Source organism: Lithobates pipiens, unplaced genomic scaffold, assembly GCF_037356315.1.
Source record: "Lithobates pipiens isolate NorthernLeopardFrog02 unplaced genomic scaffold, aLitPip1_a1.2 Scaffold_8, whole genome shotgun sequence".
NCBI classification, from domain to species: Eukaryota; Metazoa; Chordata; class Amphibia; order Anura; family Ranidae; genus Lithobates; species Lithobates pipiens.
In genome coordinates, this window is record NW_027507903.1 from 513770110 (window position 1) to 513789049 (window position 18940).

The window sequence follows — 18940 nt, forward strand, 5'->3', positions numbered from 1 at the left end:
CAAGCTGCTGCCAGTGGGCATTGCAGGCAGTTCCGGTGGTTCATCTAGGGTTACTTGGGTGGTGTTTTGCAAACTAACAAGAACTAACGAGAACAGATTGCCGGTCACAGTTTAAAGTGATTGTAAACCCTCCCCCACAACTTTAACCCTAATGAACACTGCTTGTAGATATCTCCTTACATGCTTAGTATTGTTGTAATCCTTGTTGTTCTGTAGAATGAAGTCACTGAGCATGCCCAGATCTCCACTGATTTAAGGCACACTCTCTATGTCTTATTTATCTGTTATCATGACTTCCTACTGCACACCACTGAACTCTGCTAATCACTCAGAGCTTCATCCTACACACCATGTGACCATGTGACCTCACATACAGTCTAAATTTGGCCATTACTGCAGTCTTATCAGCTGAAGCTGATAAGTCTGACAAAGGGAAACATTAGACATCGGCACAAGTAAATACTATGAAATAATCTAGTAAGCTATGAACAGGGAAGCAGGGTTGCCATAGAAACGTTGGATTGAGAAGGAGGCTTGGTTAACAGTATAGGAAATGCTTAATGTAAGGGCGGAAATACACTCCACTGTGGACTCAGAAAACAATACTTAAAGCCCCATACACACTATCAGATTTTCTGCAGATTTTTGTCTTCAGATTTACCAAAACCATGTAGTGCAAGGGCCTGCCTGATCGCATACACATTGAAACGCCTAAGGTTTGAACTCGTATTATATGGTTTTGGTAAATCTGAAGGAAAAAAACAGCAGAAAATCTGATAGTGTGTATGGGGCTTAAGATGGCGCTGCCTAACTCCTGGAAACAAGTTTTTTAAAGTTTCTTTAAACAGTAAGTAATATGCGATTTGGGCTGGATTACAGTGGCTATAGTCTGATAATGACTTATTATAATGGACTAAATGAAAAGAAGTATCAGAGTGGGAGAGTTTACTTCCTCTTTTAAGAGCCTTTATCTCTGTAATAGGTATAATTAATTGTCTGCAGTTGCCATTTTTATCACTTTAGGTACCCTGCGCCCTAAACCCTATCTCATTAAGTTTATTGTGCATAATATAATTAATAATTATTCTAACGTTTTCTACCCCACAAACAGTTAAGGATTCTGCCCTGAGATCTGAAATGCGGGCCAACTGGGGGTCCCATCTCCCAAGGGTAAGGGGGTGCTACAAATCCGTTTTTATTTTATTTTTTAGGGTGGTGAAGAATTGTTTTTTTTGCGCTCTTTGTTAGGGAGACCCATCCTCTTTATTTATCCTGACCATTGGCAAAGGATCAGAAAGTGACCGAAAATCCAAAAAATGTAAGCTGTCACTAGAACAGGATTAGAGGGGATACTTAATAGCAAAATTAATTTTTTTTAAATACATTTTGGAAGCCATGGTTTCATTGGTATAATTTTAATAGAAAACATTAACATTCTCATTTTAGACATGATGCACATCTGTATTACCTGTATTTATATATAACCATATACACTTTTACTGGATTTTCTACTCTTTCTTTAATCTTCATTCTATTCTTTATTTAGTTATTTTACCTGTTTGTTTACATTTTTGAAAAAAGATCAAAAGGGCGCTAACTGAACAATCAAATGAAATGTGAACCAAAATATTTGAGTGAATGAATGAATAAATAATTACATGAATAAATAAATTAAAACAGAATATATCAGGGATATGCAATTAGCGGACCTCCAGCTGTTGCAGAACTACAAGTCCCATGAGGTATAGCAAGACTCTGACAGCCACAAGCATGACACCCAGGGGCATGATGGGACTTGTAGTTTTGCAACAGCTGGAGGTCCGCTAATTGCATATTCTTGCAATATATGATCAAATTCATGCAATTAAAGTGTGCACAATAATCAAAATTGCGAACAATAAAAATATGTGATAAATTATCATAAATTAAAGTTCATAATTTCTGTGTTTGATCACTCCAAAATTAATTCTCCAACACTGTGATCCTGAAAAATTGCTCCAGTGCCTCAAACCAACAGTGCTCCGCCCGAAATGAGATATGAATTGCGCTCACCAGATATATCTGGCCAGCAAGTGACCATCAAGCATGAGTAATAGAAATGGCGCTTTAATCAATTCATAGGTTAATCTCCACCATATTCACCATGTGTACCAATGGTAAAGTACCATTAGCCCCAGCTGTCCAATAAAAATGCTGCAGTGGAGCACGCCTCCTCACTGCAGTGTCATAGAAGGGCATGTGCCTAAAATACATTAGCTCCCTTCCAGCCCAGCCCTCTTAAAGCGGGAGTCCGCCGGGAGTGCGCGTTTTTTTTTTTTTAAAAGCCAGCAGCTACAAATACTGCAGCTGCTGACTTTTAAAATAGTGACACTTACCTGTCCAGCGCGCCCGCGATGTCGGCACCCGAAGCCGATCTCTCGATCGTCATTCGGGTGCTGCCGCCGCCATCTTGGGTATGGGAATCAGGAAGTGGAGCCTTTCGGCTTCATTTACCGGTTCCCTACTGCGCATGCGCGAGTCGCGCTGCGCAATAAGGATGGACCCGCTGCCTCTGGGATCTTTGTGTTTCCCAGCAGGCAGCGGGGGACTTTCGGAAAGGGGCGTAATCTACGCCCCTTTCCGCAGAGAGCCATCCTGGAAGTGGGTGCAGATACCTGTACTGTACAGGTATCTGCACCCCCCTCCCCCCTGAAAGGTGCCAATTGTGGCGCCGGAGGGGGGGGAGGAATCCAATGAGCGGAAGGTCCACTTTAGGGTGGACCTCCGCTTTAACTAGAAGGAAAAAACATGGGTTTAATGGGTTTATGTGTATAAGATTTACCCATAATTCCATGTTTTTCTCACACAGTTAAGAGGGAGAATGGGAATCTGCTGCCTGCTGAAAAGGTACTATTATAATCAAGCTAAATTATATATTTTTATGCTATATGTTATAACATTATAACATTATAATGTATTATTTATCTATTTACTGTGAAATTACTGATTTGAAGTTATAACTTATAAAAATTCCGTTTTTGAAAATATAGAAAATTACCTTAAAATCTATATATATAATGATTATTTGTATATTTTTTACTTATGGTAATTAACCACTTAAGGCCCAGAAGATTTGCCCCTTTAATGACCAGGCCATTTTTTGCAATACGGCACTGCATCGATTTAACTGACAATTGTGCGTTGTGCGACGCTGTACCCAAACAAAATTGATGTCCTTTTTTTCCCATAAATAGAGCTTTCTTTTGGTGGTATTTGAGCACCTCTGCGGCTTTTATTTTTTGCGCTATGAACAAAAAAAGAACAATATATATGCTATAATAAATATCCCCAAAAATATTTTTTTTAAAATATTTTCTTCATCAGTTTAGGCCAATATGCATTCTTCTACATATTTTTGGTAAAAAAAAAAAGTGTATATGGATTGGTTTGAGCAAAAGTTATAGCGTCTACAAAATAGAGGATATATTTATGGCATTTTTATTATTATTTTTTTTTTACTATTAATGGTGGTGATCAGCAATTTTTAGCAGGACTGCGACATTGCAGCAGACAGATCAGACATTTTTGACACTTTTTGGGACGATTGACATTTATATATTGCCCAGAGCTAAAAATAGCCTCTGATTACTGTATAAATGTCACTGGAAGGGAAGGGGTTAACACTAGGGGGTGATTAAGGGGTTAAGTGTGTCCCAGGGAGGTGTTTCTAACTGTGGGGGGGGGGGGGGTGTACTGACAGGGAGTAGAGAGAGATTGCTAATCCTGATTACTAGGAACAGCAGATCTCTCTCTAACTTCCCTGACAGAACGGGGATCTTTCTGTTTACATGGACAGATCCCTGTTCTGGCTCTCTGAGGAGCGATCACATGTTGCTGGCAGACATTGATACACAGAGACACACCTCCAGCTCTGCAGCTCTCATTGGTCCTCTTATGACTCACCCCCCCCTTTCCTGGTTAACTCTCAGGAGAGAGAGAGAGCTGTGTATGATGTCATAAGCCTAGGCTTTTTACAGGACAAGAAACAGGAAGTGGGCTGTATAAGGTGTTTACTGGCAGAAAAAAATGTTTTACTCTCCAAAGTTAAAACAACAAGGGCAGAAGATTTAATAGATAGAAAGATGAAAAAATGACTGAAGGTCCGCTTTAACCACTTGCCACCCAGGCCAATTATGACAATTCTCTCCTACATGTAAAAATCATAATTGTTTTGCTAGAAAATTACTCGGAACTCCCAAACATTATTATATATATGTTTTTAGCAGACATCCTAGGGAATAAAATGGTGGTCGTTGCAACTTTTTATGTCACACGGTATACTGTTTCAAGAATATAAAAGAAAAAAACACTAAAGTTAGCCTGATTTTTTTGTATAATGTGAAATATGATGTTACACCAACTAAATAGATACCTAACATGTCATGCTATAAATTGCGCACATTCATGGAATGGTGCCAAAGATCGGTACTTAAAAATCTCCATAGGCGACACTTTAAAAAATGTTACCTGTTACATTAGCGTTAGAGGAGGTCTAGTGACAGAATTATTGCTCTCGCTCTAACGTTTGCGGCATTTGTAACCTGTGTGTATCTGGCTCTGATACTATCCAGTAACTCACCAGCCACTGACCTCACCACATGTCCCTGGTCTCTTCTATATAGATCATTTACATATTTCATATCATATGTAATTGCTAGACATATCTTTTTTCAATGCATGTTACCCAAAAAATGTTTTCCCAGAAGTCAGCACTGGGTCAAATTGTAGAGACACACTGCAACAGAAGTTAAATTTTTTTCTTAGGGCATGTCCCGATGGGCTGTGGGCTTGTATTTATAGCACTACCTTAAGGGTTGACCCAGCCATCTTGCCAGCGCCTTCTGCCTGGGGATTGCCCAGATTCCCTCAAGTGTGTAGCTCAGGACCTCCTACCCTCCGCCCACTAACTTCCAGAAGCTTCTCCACTCTTATACAACCAGGTGGAGGTACCAGAGACCTGTCCTGCAGAGTCCTTCAACCTGATCTGGAGTAACCTGACCCATTAACAGACTCACCTACCATGAGTCAACAAAATACATTTACCTGCACTAGTTGCCCACTAGATGGCGCTACATGGTAATAGGAGTATGCATCTTGTGTCTGAGTTGTTTGCATTAGTAATCAGTTAAAGATAATTCAGAGATCATTCAGAATTCATTGACAGATGAATTTCAACACCTTCTGGCCTACATTGCATCTCCTTCCAAGCCTTCCAAGCTTTTGCATTCTCATAGACTTAAGGCTCCATGCACACTGGCTTTAAAAACATTGTTTCTACAGGAGTTTTGTGTTCTGCCTGTAGAAGCAACTCAAAGTTATCCTTGTTAATGTGTCCATGCACATTAGGAAGTTAAGGGACATATTTTGAGTTTAACATTTAGAGGCAAAAAAAAACCTTCTGGATCGCGTTTCTGATTGGAGCTTACTGGCAGAAAAAAATTTAAAACTCTCCTAAACTTGTCTAGACTTTGTACAAAAAATGCTCTATATGAGCGTTTTTTACTCCCAAGAGAACATTCTTTTAAGCCCAGCGTGCATGGAGCCGTATAGGGAAAAAAGTATTTCTGACTCAAACAAAAGTCCATCGACAATGGCAATATAGCTTACACGTTGGAATGCAAGGCCTGCAGCTTTTCTAATCACTATAATTTGCACACATGGTAATAAAGAAGACAGACCTTTAGGTCCGGTTCACACTGAGGCAGCACGACTTACAGTGCGACTGCCTCAGGCAACTTGGACGCGACCGCTGCGGCGACTTGCAAAACGACTTCTGTATAGAAGTCAATGAAAGTCGCCTCCAAAGTCGTACAGGAACCTTTTTCTAAGTCGGAGCAACTTGTGTCACTCCGATTAGAACGGTTCCATTGTACAGAACGGGACGCTACTTGTCAGGCGGCTAAGCCGCCTGACAAGTCGTCCTAGTGTGAACCGACCCTATGGGTCCATGCACACTGGCTTAAAAAAAACACTTCTACAGGAGTTTTGTGTTTGCCTGTAGAAGCAGCTCAATGTTATTCTATGTGTCCATGTACATTAGGATGTTTAGAGGCATATTTTAAATACTGCGTTTAGAGGCAGGAAAAAAAAACAGGACCACCAAGTGACCATTGCCTGATCAGTTCTGAAGGTAAGTATTTTACTGGGTTGGCTTCAATCAGGGAAGCGCAGGAATTAATTAAAAGACAAATTCAATAAAAGATGAGTTTGTCCTTTAAAGTTATACATTTTTTTACTTCTAAAAGGCAACAAAAAGCAAAAACGTTAGTAATAGCGTCTTTAATAAAAGCTGGACAAATCTGATGCAGAATTTAGAACCGAGAACTTCATGCCTACAGAAAACTGTTTCATGGGCAGATTTTTTTAATGAAAAATGATTTACTTATATCTTAATGTTTTATACCAATAATCTTCCCACATGTTCAAAGTGTATTTAATGGAACAGAAAGAGGAATATGTATGTATATATATATATATATATATATATATATATTGCTTTATGTAATGTGAGCATACAGCTGCTAAATAATAGAGAGGGTTTGGTTTTTCAGATAATGGTCAGATAATTTATATCCTTGGAACCAATCCCTGCATTTAGTTCCTGGGTCTGCACACATGTTGTGTCCATTATGAGGGGCTCCCACCATCCCTGCATTAAGTTCCTAGGTCTGCACACTTGCTGTGTCCTTTATGAGGGTATCCCACCATTCCTGCACTTAATTTCCAGGTCTGCACACTTGCTGTGCCCATTATGAGTGGCTCCCACCACCCCTACACTGAGTTCCTGGGCCTGTACACTTTATGTGCCCATTATAAGGGATTCCCACCATCCCTGTGCTGAGTTCCTAGATTTAAACACCTGCTGTGCCAATTGAGAGGGGTTGCCACCATCTATGTTGGATTTTATTTATTTTTTTAATCATGGAAAATATAACTAGAAAACACAAAAGTGTACAGGAACACCCAAAACAGGAACAGTGAAGGGAGTTATCACAAGGAGTTCTCACTGTTGGAGCATCAAAGACCCATAAGAAATTAGAGACTGTCTCAACTAACTAAGCTCCCCTTAGCTAGAGTATCATTTTTAGTGACCCGACCCTTTACTATCAAGAACAACTTTGGCACTGACAGCAATCAATCTAGGTGCTTTCTAGTTCAGTCTATTTTTAGTAGAAACCCCACCACCTCATTTCCCAGAAGAAAGTGTTGCCTTACTGCAGCAATAAATACCCAGGTTCCACTCACCCAGCCAGTCATTAAATTTTTTCACTTCACTAGGCAGTCCGAGCTCTGTAAAATCTCCAGCGTGTATTAGAACATCCCCATATGGCATCTGGAGGAGATCGGTTCTTGAGTGGGTGTCAGAAATACAGACAAATCGGGTGTAGCCAGGCGGTTTGGGGGCATCATGGGGTACGGGATCCACCCTGGGAAAGAGAAAGCATTTAGTAAAGTGGAATCTTCACATCCCTCCATGCCTGGATAGCAGGCTCACTAAGCCTATAGTAAGGTTTACAAGCAGTGATGCTGCCAAAAAACATTTTTTTTGTTCAGGTTAGAAGACAGTCAGTTATATAAGGCCATTGTGTCTGTTCAGACATATTGAAGCTGCAGATCCTGTTCTGATGTGCTTCCTTCCCAGCAGTGTTAGAAGCATGAATCTGTCACATACTTAGTTTATTTAATATTTAAAAAATCCAACACATTTCAGGTTTGAAAACACCCCAATCCTCATTCATCAGGATTTCTAAGACAATGGTAGCTAGGAGAGAATTGAAGGAATTTGGTTTTGGACTGCAGTTACAGAGACAGTGTTGTGGACAGGATCGTATGGGCACCTAAGGACAGACAGCCTATAATATCCTGTCCACATCAAGTCCATCTCTATAACTGCAGTCCAGGGCCTAATGCCTTTAACTCCCTCCCAGCTACCATGATCTTATAAGACATGATGGAGTGGAAGTGTTGAACCCCAAAAACCCTTTGTTTGAAATGCACAGAATAAATAGGGCATTGGTGCTCAACCTGTGGCCCTCCAGCTGTTGCAAAAAGTCCTATGCAGTGGCGCTGCATTGATAAGGGCGCATGGGCACCACCCCCTCTCTCCAGACACCCCCCTATCACCAATAGATAGATTCATGCATTGCATGAATCTATCCATGGCTGCCACCCCCTATTCAGGAGCCATAGGCTCTAATAGGCATCAAAAAAAGGTAGAAAGCGAACGCCATGCTTGGTGCTCACAGTTCACTCAGCTGTGTTAGAAACCTGAGCCTCCTCTCCGCCAATCAGGTGCTTGGGTCTGTTACCCATCACCTGATTGGCTGAAACGACAGGCGATGTGATTGGATGCCTATCAGGCATCCAATTAAAGGAGAGGATGGGAGACGAAGACATTGAGGACATCGCTCGCTGCCTGTCACCGTCACGCGCTGCCCCACGAGACAGGATAAGTGTCAGGCAGATGGCGGGCAGGGGGCACAGTGGCAGCATTCGATGGGCACAGTGGGACCATTTGATGGCACAGTGGAAGCATTTGATGGGGCACAGTGACGTTTGATGGGCACAGTGGCATTTGATGGGCACAGTGGCAGCATTTGATGGGCACATTGGCTGCGTTTGATGGGCACAGTGGCTATGTTTTGTGGCTCTGTTTGATGGTACAGTGGTTGCATTTGATGGGCACAGTGAGGCTGCAATTGATGGGGTTTTTTTCTCAGAATTTTCCAGTTTGTTTGCGCCCCCCCAAAAAATTTTGAGCACCAGCCACCACTGGTCCCATGAGGCATTGCAAGGCGGACAGTTACATTTTCAAAGGCAGAGGCATGATGGCACTTCTAGTTCTGCAACATCTGGAGGGCCACAGATTGAGCACCCTTGACATAGAGGGATTATCCATTGTACAATATTGCAGGCGACATAGAGTAAATGTATTCAGGTAACCTAAGTGGTAGAAATATCATGTACAGACTGCAGATCTATGTTAAAATAGACAAGTGCTTAAAATGTTACTGTATTGAATTGGAGGCATAGATGATTGGCTTCTTAAAGCCTGTACCTGATAAAGATAGAAATCAGGTAATGGAGACCTCAAGAAGCCCAAGATGAGACATAAACATGAAGGCAGGTGCAGATTGTGTCCCCTACTGTAGATGGCGCTCAACCGAAGCAGCAATACAGAAGGGGAAGAGAGTTGTGAGGAATTTGGTTCCCCTATGTCCTTGTACACAAGGTCGGACATTCTGACGGAAAATGTCCGATCGGACCGTGTTGTCGGATAATCCGACTGTGTGTGGGCCCCATCGGACTGTTTCCGTCGGAATATCCGACCGACAAAGTTTTAGAGCTGGGCTATAAAACTTTCCGACAACATGTTCCGATCGGACTTTGTCCGATCATGTGTAGAGAATTCCGATCGGACAAAGTGCCACGCATGCTCAGATCAAATTCCTAGACCAAAGCTATTGGCTACTAGCCAGAACGTAGTCCTGTCGTAACGAAATAACGCCATCACGTTATGTACGATCAGATTTTCCGACCGTGTGTATGCAACACAAGTTTCAGACAAAATGTGACGGATTTTGTTGTCGGAATGTCCGGCCATGTGTACAAGGGCTATGACTTCCTGCGGTCACAGGGAGACAGCTATCTAATTGGACATAGGAGCTTTAGCATAACTCTGTATAGTGGAGTGAGTACAGAAGAGACATCATTTCTATGTTCACTAAGGTCTCCAAGATGTTGAGGAAATACACCATGCTACAATAAATCTTTGCAGAGTTCAGCACACCCACACCATATAAATACCTCCCTTTAGTGACATCTTTCCAGCCTTCTAATTTTTAATCTAAACCCAAACTGAGCTACTGAGTCACTGCTGGGAGGGGGGGGTAGACCGAGCTAAGCACAATGTTTGAAGGTTGCAGACACTGTATATCAGCTCATCTTCAAGGTTCACAGGAGTTCAAGCTGCAGATTTAAATATGTATCAAACAACTTTTAAAAGATTTTAACTTTGACATTTTAGCACCGTTACTTACATATAAAGAAATATATAAATCATCAGTTTCTAAATTTATAAACACTGAAATATCTTATAATAAAAGTGACCAAAACGTGATCCCAATGTGCCCTAAAGGCATGTTGAATGAGGTCCAATGTGACCCTAGTCCCTTAGTCCCTAGAAATGACACGCTATTATTGGCAGCTGCGATAAAAAGCCACAAATGCATGCTAACGGCTTCAGTCTGCTATTAATATTTGTTTCAAGCTGCAATCCTTCTGCAGACTCCCTCGATGTGACAGATTAAAATAACTCCAGTACAGAACATCTTCTACCTTGTGAAGTGAGAAAGCCTGTTTTGCATATTTTATTGGCAGCTATTGGCATTTCCTTTTCGAGAGATTTAATTTGTGGAGGATGCCACTTTATTACCCAAGATACATCCATCTCTGTATAAAAGGGAAAGGAGATAAAAAGGCATTCAAAGGCTCTGCCAGTTTTTTTAGTAGTCAAACCTGTAGACTCTCCAAAGCCCAACTAAATCCCAGGAGCCAGGTAGCCAATAGCCTGAAAGTTAGCGGTAACTCTCTGATAGTTATTGCCCATCCGAACGTTGCCAACAGAACTCACTACATCACTCTTGAATGAGTCTGCAGATTTCCAGAATTAACATAAAGACCCAATTTTATGAAAAGTGTTGAATTTTGGTGATTTTATGCAGCTAAAACATATATTGATTCAGTATGTCTGTATAGTAGTATTCAGTGTATGAATGTAATTTTATTGTTTAATTTGTTAGTTTTTTTATTGTGTTTCTTTTCCACATTTACATGCAGGCCAAGTTGTCCAGCAAAATTGAAGGTGACAGAGGTTTAAACAAGCTATAAGGGCTGATTCACACCATAATTTCATCATTTGGTATGCATTTTTGCATGCACATTTAGATGTGTTTTTGACGTGTTTTTATGTCTTTTCAAGCATTGCAGTGCATTTTCTTCCTTTTTTTTTTTTTTACTTTGACACCTGAAAAATGGTTTCAAATGGTTTTCTATAACAGTGGTTTTCTACATATCTTTAGGTGCGTTTTGACACTAAAAAACTGCAGCAAGTTGTACTTTTGTTGAAAGCACTGAGACCAACCACACTGGTGTGAACTAGGGCCATTGAAATACATGGCAATTACTGTACATACAGTCTAGATATATTTTAAAAAGCATCTGGTGTGAACCAGCTCTAAGATTGTTAGGATGACTGGAGCATTCACAGCAATGTTTTATTTTTCAATAGAAAGAGGTTATAATGGAACTATGAACTTAGTACAAAATGACATATATGGCACAGTCTATTGCTAACTCTAGCTTTAACACAGAGCTTTTTGTTTATTTTTAACCTGTTGATCGATTACTGGCAGTGGTGCTTTCTTGGTTGGCGGTGGAGGCAGGCAGGACGTACAGACCTGATAGACAGCCCAATGGCCCAACTAAAGGAAAGTACATGGCACACTGCTGCTAAGTGCAAGGAATTGGCTTAGTGTTGTCAGCCTGTAACAGGACGTGCTGAAGCTGGCAGAATCTCTTGGTAAGAAATATTGTAAAGCATTCATAAAAAATTACATAGCGGTATCCCCGTAGGGGCTGCTAAGTGATGTGGCCCACCTGTCACCCTGCACAGCCTGGCATTTATTTCCCAGTCACTTTTGAGACAATGAACAGTCCATATAATTGTTTTGTATTTTTATTGAAGGATTTGAACTTGGATAGGGATAGGAATATATGGGATGCCCAGTAGAACAAGCAATTGGATGATTGTATATGAATTATTTGGGACAACTATACATACTTGGCAACTCCAGTCTCCTCCAGCACATCTCTTGTTTGCAGACTGTTACTCTCTCTCTCCTACACAACACTTTACTCCAGGCACAGCTAGCACATGGTTAGGCCCAACTCTGACTCAGTCAGGCCTCAGCAACTGCTTTTTGCAGGCAGGGATCGCAGATCCCCTTTAGTGGAACAAAAATAGCATAGGAAGTCTTTAGTGCTAGCTGTCCTATGGTGGCCCTGGGCTTACTCTAGGTATTTCAAGGAGGCCTGCCCCCTGTCAATCCTAGTTGGGGATTGGTCAGGGCTCCCTGAGACACCCTAAACTGCTCCTCCCCACTTCTCCTCCTCTCCCTCTAGAATCCTCTAAAAGCAAGAGTGAGGTGACAGTGGAGTGATGCTGTTTGTGAGTCATCAGCTGCTGCTCTAGGCCACTCCCAGCCCACACAGATCAAAACAAACAGGCCTAACTTCCAGCTAGGCCTGCTTAAATGTACCTGCTTAAAAATCCTAACTCTAGCACCTACTTAAGTAGAGGGTGCTGCATGCAAACCCCCCCCCCCCCCCAAAATCCAGCTGGTCTCGCAAGGGCATCCCATAAGATAAAATGGATGGGGAAAAAGGAAACAACATGGATGGGGAACTGCACAAATAAATTATGTACAAAAATATATGAAGATTTCTGGTAGGTATTTACATCTGTACAGAGAATATAATACATGTCTAACTACAGGTCACTGCAGCTAACAATAGCACATACATATACACATTTGAGCCAGAGCATGCATCTCTTCCTTGAGAAAGATAATGTGCCTGCAGGAAATTCTTGTCTCCAGCCATCCCATCCCAGAAGAACCTAAGATAAAACAAAAATAACAATGTCCTACACTTTAGATCTATCTGTACATGATTTCTGTTGGAAGGTAGTTAGAATCCTACCAACAGAAATTTCAAGAAATAAATTCAATATATTACACACATTATTTTTTTCTGTCTTATTCTGTCAGGAGGGGGTTATAACCTGCTAACAGAAACAATAGGGAAGAAAAAAACATGTATACAGGGTGGATAGTTCTTTTCCGGAGTTCCTGATGGGAGGGGCCCCTCCCCGGACAAACAGGCTCCTTGAAAAAGTTAACATGGGAAAAACCTCACCCAAATTTCCTTGCATTGGGAAAGTTCCTGCATCGGGTTTGTTCTTGCAATCAGAGAAAAAGGACACATTTTGCCACCCCACTGCAGTCTATTTGTACATGCATTGTGGCTCTTCACAGTCCTCTTAAACGTAAAAGTGAGGATCAGACAACCTCTTTCAGTTCCCTCCTTCTTCCTGGCTGGAGACTGAATAGCTCTACATGGGCCAACCTGCCCTGGCAATGAGTCTCTAAAGATGGATCTCCCTAGCCGCCATTCACCCTGAATGTATTTAAAATGGGCCCAGACCTCACTCTCTGGCACCCGCAGCGGCTTAGGACATGCAAAAAGTGCCAGATTAGGTCATCCTCCCACCTTCCCTGGGAGTTCTTCACAATGTCCATAATCTGGGGAGGGACATATGGAAATAGCAGGCCCCACTGCAGGGCTACCTCCAGGGCTGTACTTCTTGCTGGAATTGGGAAAACATGGTAATTTTCTAGGGTTTCCTTTCCCCCGGCAGACCACAGGCATCCTGGGCCCACATTACACATTGACAGTAGATGGGTGCTCTGGTCTGGGTGGTAGAAGGCCTGCGTAAGAAGAGCTGCTTGCTACTGGTCAGGGTTCATGCAGCTTTTTGGGGTCCCTCCACTGGCTCTGGTCTATCTCCACTCTCAGGCTGGACTTCCAGGACCTGGGAACCTGCCATTTCCCATTCCTCCTCTGAGCTCTCACTAGGGGAAAACCACTCTGCCATTCTCTCCAGGAACCCAGATTTGGCTTGTAGTTTGGGAGAACCCCAATCAATGACCCAGCTCTCGCTCTCCCTGTCCAGTTTACCTGAAGGCGCACCTTCCTCTGACACTGGTTCCCTCTGGACTAGGATGGTAAGGGCCTTAGGGTTGGCCATTTCTGCAGGGACTTTAGCTGGTCTTGCTTGGCAGTACTCATGGTTACCAGGTCCCTGGCCAGGCCACAGGTCAGGACAGACTCCTCTCCTCCGATCTCCTCTCTCTTCACTGGGGGGGGGTCACTAGGCTGCAACTCTGCTCCACCTTTAGGGTATGATTCTAGGCCCTCTCCGGCCTTCTGGGACTTCTATGGCTGCGAACAGCAAAGTCCTGATAGCAGGTCCACAGTATAGTAGTGTGGCTCCTGCTGAATAGATGCCATCCGGGTCAGCGGTTTGTCATAATGACCACAATGGGCCCAGGCAGTGACCACCGTGGCCAGGATCTGGTACTCTGTGCACAGCAGACACAACTGCTTTGTCCCAATCATCACTGCAAGGGCGAATCCCCTCTGAGGCTCCAGTCGGACACTGGTATCCACCAGTGCCCGCTCCTGCTTTTCAGGCATCCAGGTTAAGGTGGGTAGCAGCCGGCTATCTTCTGCCATCTTCCTCTGATCGTGGTGTCTGCTGCAAGCAGGAAACTTTTTATCTCCTCCAGGGCGTGGCATCGCCCCCTCACTTCCAGATGGGCTGGCGCCTGTGGAACTTGTAGGCAGACTCCTCCCTGGGCACGCTGCTGTAACCCCTTGTTAAATGAACTGAAGTTGGGCATGTTGATGCTAGCAGGACTTGTCCAGGCATGTCACTTGGCACCGACTGTGCCAGAGTAACTGGGAACTGATGACCCCTGGATTTTCCGGTGGTTGCTGGTAGCAACAATAAAGTTTGTAGCCAATGTCCTACTGAAGAGCATTGTCTCAGCACAGTCCCAACCGCAGGTTTAACCCAATCACCCCGGGCAACAGTAGACACTTCCAAGCACACTTTACTGAATAATGCAGGAGTTTGGAACAATAGTTCAGAATGGCCAGTATTTGCAGAGCTCTGGGCATGTTTGTAATTCAGTGAAGGATGTCCAGGATTAGCAGAACGCTGGACATTTTTGTAATCCATGGGCGCGATCGCCCACCGTGGTTGCCACGGGTGACAGCACATGGTCGAAAGTCACTGAATTGCAGGGTTAGTATACGTGTCCGTCCCAGCACTAGTTGGAGCAGCTGGGTAAGCAGGTAGAAAATGCTTTGTAATCCCCGCTGATTGCTATGGGCAATGGCACTCACTATTTTAGCAGTGACTAACGGGCAGAGCACACAAGTCATTCCCAGGGTTCAATTCCTCAATACTGGTGGAACAAACACAGTTCCCCAGCTCACTTCCTCGGTTGCTAGGGACAACGGCTGGCAGTCACACGTGATCAGTTGGTCTTGAAACAAGCCCCAAAATGTAGCGGTATCCCCGTGGGGGCTGCTAAGTGATGTGGCCCACCTGTCACCCTGCCCAGCCCGGCATTCCCTTCCCATTACTATTGAGACAATAAACAGTCCAGGTGATTGTTTTGTATTTTTATTGAGGGATTTGAACTTGGATAGGGATAGGAATATATGGGATGCCCAGTAGAACAAGCAATTGGTTGATTGTATATTAATCAGTTGGGACAACTATACAAGCTTTGCCACTCCAATCTCCTCCAGCACATCTCTTGTTTGCAGACTGTTACTCTCTCTCTCCTGCACAACACTTTACTCCAGGCACAGCTAGCACATGGTTAGTCTCAACCCTGACTCAATCATGCCTCAGCAATTGCCTTTTGCAGGCAGAGATCACGGGTCTCCTTTAGTGTAACAAAAATAGAATAAGAAGTCTTTAGTGCTAGCTGTCCTGTGGTGGGCTACTGCTCCCAGTAAGCCCTATTCCGGCTCTGCCAGCCCTCCTGGCTGCAGCTGCCCGACTCCACTGTCCATGACATTGCAATCCTCATTGGCTCCACACCCAGCTCTGACTGTTTCCTCTCAGTCCCCTCTGGCATGCCTCTCCAGTCCTCCCGACTGACCATGCTACTCATCAGCCCTCCTGGCTGCAAACCAGTGGTTCCCTCCTGAAGACTTTCCTGTGCCTCCTGTTCAGACCCTTCATGAGACTTTGAAGGGATCCATCCTGCACCCAAGTCCCAGGCCCAGGGTCACCCCCCCCCCCCCCAAGACTGGGAAGCTCCCTCCAAGCCCCCCAACAGCCTAGTACTCCATCCTCCTCAGTTCTTTCACCCAACAACTCCTCCCCAGCTGGGCTGACTCTAGGCAGACATCTCAATTCTCCGGCGAGCCATGGGATTCTCCTGCATTTGGCTGCCGGCTCCTGGACACCCGCAAGCGCAGGGCAATCTTCTGGCTGGGTTTGTCACTTAGCCACAGACAGACAGAGCAGCCCGAGCGTCCAAATGGAGGATGGCTGCTCTGTCTGTGGCTGATTGACAGACTGATGCAAGGCTGTAAGAGAAGTCTGGCTAACAGACGTGCACCTGCAAAGAAGGACCTGTATTGGCGCATGTGCGGGCACGCACAGGTACGCGTCAATGCACGCACACAGGTGCGTGCTAATGTGCGCATGCACATGTGCACATATGGGCACCGAGTAACCTATTTAAACTGAGAACTTACACATGAACTTTGCCGAGTGGTCTTTCAGCTAGTGCTTGTTTACCCAATCTGTTCCAGTTTCCAGTGTCTTGACCCGGCTTCACTTGAACCTTCTCTTTGTCCTCCGCCGGCCTACCTGATCCTGGCTTGTGTTTGACTCTGCTACTACCTGATGCTCCTGTACCTTGCTGCCCATCTGTGTACTGAACCCGGCCTGTGTCCCGTCTCTGCCTCTTGTCTCGGTACCTGCTCTGTCCAACTGTTGATGACCTCCTGGCTTACATCCCGGCTACGCCTCTATCCGCTGACCCAGCGACACGGAGCTCCGATCCTAAGAGCCTGCCCAGCGCTCCTCAGCCATCTGGTTCCTGCCAAGGACCGGCCAGCACCAACCACTACATCTGTCCTTGTGCGGGGGTTTCATACAGCAGGTGCAAGAGAAGCCCTCTCTCCAGCTCGATCTCCACCAGGTACGTGTCAAAGGCACTGCGAGGCAGAGGGGGGGACACCTCATACTGCTGTCCCAAGCCTGCTTTGGATGCTACATGGGTACTTTTTTTTTGGGGTTGTTGCAGCCGATTCAGCAGGGAAGGAGGGGGGTGGGTGGAGGCAGAGAGAAGACTGTGATCTGCAGGCTGTAGCAATTAAAAGATAAATTAGTTTTACCCTATCTTTCTCCACATTCAGGAACTTTTTTTTCTTTTAATTGCTCCAGCCTGCAGATCACAGTCTTCTCTCTGCCTTTGCCAACCCCCTTGCTGAATCAGCCGGACCGACCTCCAAAAAAGTACCCATGCAGCAGGATGGGGAAAACAGTATGGGCTGTCCCCCCTCTGCCTCAGCCCACCCCCTTCTGAGGAATTCTCTGACTGGGGTGGCTCACCAGCCCCACTGTAGCCAGACCCTAGGACCAGCAGCCAGACCCCTGGCCCCAACAACCAGACTCCAGGACTAGCAGCACAGCTCCAGCAGTGAGACCCTTGGCCCCAGCAGCCAGACCCCTGGCCTCAAAACTCAGACTCCAGGACCAGCAGCCCAGCAGCCAGACACCAGAACCAGCAGCCCACCTGCAGCTCTAACAGCCAGACCTTTGGCCACAGCAGCCAGACTCCAACCCCAGCAGCTAGACTCCAGGACCAGCAGCTCAGCTCCAGCAGCCAGACCCTTGGCTTCAGCAGCAAGACTCCAGGACCATCAGCCCAGCTCCAGCAGCCAGACCCCTGGCCCCAGCAGCCAGCCCCAGCAGCCAGACCCCTGGCCCCAGCAGCCAGACTCCAGAACCAGCAGCCCAGCCCCAGCAGCCAGACCCCAGGACCAGAAGCCCAGCTCCAGCAGCCAGACCCTTGGCCCCATCAGCCAGGCCCTAGCAGCCAGACCCCAGGGCCAGTAGCCCAGCCCCAGCAGCTGTGTGATCAGGCTGCATTTCATTGGGCACTGGTATAGCTGCATTTAATTGGCACTAATCAGGCTGCATTTAATTGGCACTGGTAAGGTTGCATTTAATTGGCACTGGTAAAGCTGCAAGTAAATCTACATGCACCGGGTATAGCCATTATAATTGGGTCTCACCTTTACCTGACTGGATTTTTCACTATATTTAATATTATAGAGAGGGCAGTAGTAAAGCTGGCTATCAGTAGCTCCCTACTCTAAATCCAGCAGCAATGTGAGTCTCAGATTAGAATAAAAACAACATATTTTGCTATACTTTGAGGGCAAAAATCTATTTAAAAAATCAGAATACATTTTTTAAGAGAGTATGGGGTGGAGTAGGACGAATGCAAGGTTATTCACACCTTGCCAAAAGATGGGTGTAGCAGAAGTCTACAGAAAAATACAAATCAATATCCAAAAGGCATTTATGGAATTTAGACTAGACCCACTCCCTTACACCAGTACCTATATCCATCCTATCTTACCCTAATAGTACAGAAACTTACCAAGACTTTCTGTGAAGCAGTACTTTCTAAGGTTGATTTTGATGCTTCCTTCTATTATTTTGATCTTAGCTTAATTTTGAAAGTAATGCCATCCTGAACTTTATTAACACCCTAAAGGGGACCATACAGTACATGGATTGACATTTGTCCAGTTAAGTAGAGATCAGTCGAATTTTGATCTGTATGGGCAAGCTGGCTACACAGAAGTTGATCTACAGATTGATTTCTGTACAACCAACCTGTCGGTTCAATCAACTTTTGATGAAGGATCCTGTCAACAAAATTGTCAGCTGAACAGCAACTGCATCCAATATAATGCAGGCACTTTTTGGGTATTCTAACAGCTGGTGGCACCGCCTGCTGAATACAATAGCTCAGCCAGAAGGATACATCCACCTGAAGAAATCTATAGGTATGTGGCCAGCTTTCTTTATGGCCTTTCATCATATAGATGTAGCACTGACCCCCGAAGGAGTGGCTGAATTTGTTGGGCTTACCGTTACCTTCTTGACTTCGTGTACGTCTAGGGGTTTCCCGAGGTAGATGGCCCAAAGAATTGCAGAAACTGACACTGG

General features: G+C 44.5%; 1 protein-coding gene across 2 annotated transcripts in view; it reads right to left on the reverse strand.

The window, feature by feature from the left end:
* The window catches only part of MPPED1 (metallophosphoesterase domain containing 1), a 183024-nt gene that overhangs the window by 99883 nt on the left and 64201 nt on the right, over positions 1 to 18940 (reverse strand). For both annotated transcript variants that reach the window (XM_077469393.1, XM_077469392.1), the window contains exon 3: positions 7285 to 7466. In XM_077469393.1, coding sequence (XP_077325519.1) covers positions 7285 to 7466 — 182 coding nt within the window. The remainder of the gene's footprint in view (positions 1 to 7284; positions 7467 to 18940) is intronic.